Source organism: Protobothrops mucrosquamatus, unplaced genomic scaffold (assembly GCF_001527695.2).
Source record: "Protobothrops mucrosquamatus isolate PMUCROS unplaced genomic scaffold, P.Mucros_1.0 scaffold16403, whole genome shotgun sequence".
Classification (NCBI taxonomy): Eukaryota; Metazoa; Chordata; class Lepidosauria; order Squamata; family Viperidae; genus Protobothrops; species Protobothrops mucrosquamatus.
In genome coordinates, this window is record NW_015402168.1 from 1 (window position 1) to 4,037 (window position 4,037).

The following is a 4,037-nucleotide window of genomic DNA, read 5'->3' on the forward strand; positions in this document are numbered from 1 at the left end:
TTACTTAGGTTTACTTTGCAGTTTTCCATTAGTTTCCATGCTTAGCTTCTTGTTTCCATTTCAGCTCATTTATCATGAGAAATATGTCTCAGAGCTATCTGTCCATCATTTTCTATCCCTGGCAAAGGTCAATAGAATATTTCTTCCTAGAGAGGTCAACAATCAATGTACATACGTTGAAGGGTAGTTTTAATTACAAGGTTGGCCTTTCAGATACTACTAGGATATGGATATCATGGTTCATTGAATACAATTTCTAAGTGTGTAGTCTTTTTTTAAAAAAAATATACCTGAAAAGACTTTCAGCACAAATTCAAAATTTTGTTGTGACTTTTTATAACATTCTAGTGAAAATGTTTTAAATATTGTGGAATCTGGATTATAAAAATCCAAAACTCTGAGTTGTTACACATCAAATATAAACAGTGAAACTCAAAAATATATGAGATGCAAATTTGGTTTCCTGCAAATGTTTACCAAATAGATTATAGCAACACTTTTGTTATAGGAATATCCAGAAATAGGATGTATAAAGAAGATTAACACTTTTAATTATTACTATACTGGAGATACATAGCTGTCTTTCTGATAATTGTTAAATGCTAAATAAATTAAAATCTGCATTTTTTCCTATTATAGACTAATCCAGATCAAAATATTTGAGAGTAAATTTCATCAACCGTGGTGGCGCAGTGGTTAGAATGCTGTATTGCAGGCTAATTCGGCTGACTGCCAGGGGTTCACTCCTCACCAGCTTAAGGTTGACTCAGCCTTTCATCCTTCTGAGATCGGTAAAATGAGGAGGATCCAGATTGTCAGGGGCAATATGCTGACTCTGTAAACCAGTTAGAGAGGGCTGTAAAGCACTATGAAGCAGTATATAAGTCTAAGTGCTATTGCTATTCTTATCAAGTTTAAGGTTTAGATTGTTGCAATCTTGGTCCCACTGAAATCCATATTTACCAAGAAACCCAGTGTGTAATTTAGGTTTTGTCATTAACATAGTGCACTTAAACTTTTGATATACTGTCCCTTTTATGTTTATACTTATTATAATACTAGTAGCCTTTAAAAAGTACAAGTTGTCAATTGTACATGTGTACTGTACTGTTCGGCTAATTCAGGAAAAAAGATACGATGAGGTTTATTCTCATTATTTTTGGAAGACATGCGATTTAGGTGCTGTTTGTGGCAATGCAATCCCCAAGGATTAAAGCTGTTATTTGCCTGTTGGTTCCCATTGGCATCTTCCATAAGTGATGATACATCTTGGTGGTACTGAAGATCAGACTGCAATCGTGTGTTCCCATGGCAGCTAGACACAAAGGAATCTGATTAGCTTATTGTCTGGAAGAAAAAGATTACTACTATAAATCTCAGCATATATATGTATTTCTAAATCCTTGTAATTTCAGCAGGACTTTAGACATAGTCTTAAACTCATGTAGTCAGAAGTAAAATTCTGCAAGTCCACAATTCAGAGCCATTTGGTACATTGTTTAGAAGAAAGCCTCACTGAGTTCAGTCTGACTTACCCTTAAGAATGTGGGCACTAAACTGCAATCTTCATTGTGAGACAGAATGCTAAGGATTGTAACCTACCCAGTGTTAATAATTGTAGCACTGTTTACATATAGGTAATGCACACAGTTATCAGTTAGTCGTGATCAGCAAGCAGTTTTCTGATTAATGAATATAGGGAAACTTTATTTTATAGTTTAAGAACAGCACAATGAACCAACATTTTAACTGAGAATAAATCCCCCAAATTGTGCAAATAATTCAGACTTTGTCCACTTTTATCTAAAAGAAAAATGTTTGTGAGCTTAACATGCCTCTTCCCTCCCTCCTGCCAATAAAAGAAGATTAAATAGACCATCTGCCTCAATTACTATATTGGTGAAGTTAAGCGGCTTATTCTGTCCAAGGGCAGCCTCAAGGTGTGTAAAAATTGTTTGACTTTGCCATCTTAGATGGAAATCAAGTACAGTATCTGGGTTGGAAGTAGAGGCAGGATTGTGATTGGCAATGGAGGAATAGGTACAATATAAATCTAACAGATCATTTAAAAATATTCATGCTAGTACGGTTTGTTGGCAAGTCAAAATAACTGGATAATTCCAGAACTCATCAGTGGGGCAAAGCCCATACATAAATGTGGGATTTATGTTAGTAATTTACTGGATGGTAACCAGAAAATTAAGCTTTCTTCTTTTGTACTACATTGCTGGCTTTTTGTACTGCTTACCTGCTTTCAATGACATTTGTGAATTGGCTGTGATTCCATTTGACAAATGTGTGATCATTCTTGCTGGTTTTTGTTTGATTGAGTTTCTGCCATATTGTCATTGAACACTCCTTTGAGGTGTTATCCAAGGAATTGTGATTATCTGTGCGTGGAGAGGCTACAAGATTCAGATTTCCGATACTGTCCTTCTTGAGATACACAGATATTACACCTTTAAGTGGAAAAATAAATTGCATCAACCTGGGAGAATTGATATGTAAATTCATATACATAAAATCTGATACAATCCCAAATTTTGTTTTCTAATTTAACAAATGTTTACTGCTAATTTGAGAACCCTCAAATTCAGAGCAAATGAAATAAACAGTAGTTCTTCATACAAAGTTAAACTGCTATTAAACGTGCCACAGGATGCAGTGATGACTATCATCGTGAATGATTTTTAAGGATCAGAAACAAATTCATGGAAAGAAAGGTAAGCAATGACAAGTATTAACTATGTCTATAGCTACAAAACGGAAACAACAAGTCTCTTGTTACAAATTTCTAGGGAATGCAATTAAGAGAATGCTTCAGCCCTCAAACTTCCCATCAAATTCTGGTGGGCCTTTGTGGAAAGAAGATGCTACATTAGGTAACTTTTGATCAGATTACAGCTGAATTCTATTTATTTGTTTGGCATTTATTTCAAACCATGTTTATTTGGAACTTTATAGAGAAGTACAGAGATGGCCTTGAAGAAAACTGATTGATTAAATGCCATTAAGTCAGGGTCAGCTTCTAGCGAGCCCATAGTTTCCTCCATCCCAATTTGTTCCTAACCTGGTCTTACAGATCTTTCAAAAATGCACACATTGCCATTGTAACTGAGTCCATCTACTCATTCGACTCTTCTTTTTTACAGCATTAAAACGTGATCATAGAAAGAATAACAAAATAACAGAATAGAATAATAGAGTTGGAAGGGATATTGGAGTTCCTCCAGTTCAACCCTCCATCCAAGCAGGAGACCCTATACCATTTCAGACAAATGCTTCTTAAAAACCTCCATGGATGTTGCTCCCACAACTTCTGAAGGCAAGCCATTCCACTTGATAATTGTTCTCGCTGTCAAAAAGTTTCTCCTTGGTTCTAGGTTGGTTCTCTCCTTGATTAGTTTCCATCCATCCATCCATAGGTGGACCCTCTCTTCTTTGTGGCAGCCCCTCCAATATTGGAACATTGCAATCATGTCACCCAGTCCTTCTTTTCACTAGATTAAACATACCCAATTCCTGCAATCCTTCTTCATATGTTTTAGCCTTACTGGTTTCCTTCTTCCTTAGCTTAGCACTTGCACATGAGTAGTTTGTGGCTTACAGTCAGTACCTGACCATATTTTTAATTCTATAACTGAGCTTCTATACCTCCTTTTAACAATAGTATTGTCATTTAATCATATATACTCCATTTGATGATGTCCATATACAGGGATTGTTTGGTTGTGTGAAGAAGTATTAGTTAAGAAATCATTAGGGTACAGAAATTGATAATTAGTTCTCCTGCTTCATCTCCTGCAGCAACTATTAGGAAAACATGAACTTAGCCCAGGAAACAACCTGCCTCCAGAAGCGGTGAATGCTCCAACACTGGAAGTTTTTAAGAAGAGACTGGACAGCCATTTGTCCGAAATGGTATAGGGTTTCCTGCCTGAGCAGGGGGTTGGACTAGATGACCTTCAAGGTCCCTTCCAACTTTACTATTATTATTATTATTATTATTATTATTATTATTATTATTATTATTATTA

General features: G+C 35.7%; 1 protein-coding gene across 1 annotated transcript; it reads right to left on the reverse strand.

The window, feature by feature from the left end:
* Positions 1 to 986: 986 nt before the first annotated feature.
* LOC107301762 (inositol hexakisphosphate kinase 3-like) lies at positions 987 to 2,459 on the reverse strand (the record flags this gene model as incomplete). Its single annotated transcript, XM_015830947.1, has 2 exons — positions 987 to 1,315; positions 2,249 to 2,459. Coding segments are annotated over 2 exons (458 nt in total), but the record flags the coding sequence as incomplete, so codon positions are not given.
* Between the last annotated feature and the right edge of the window lie 1,578 nt (positions 2,460 to 4,037).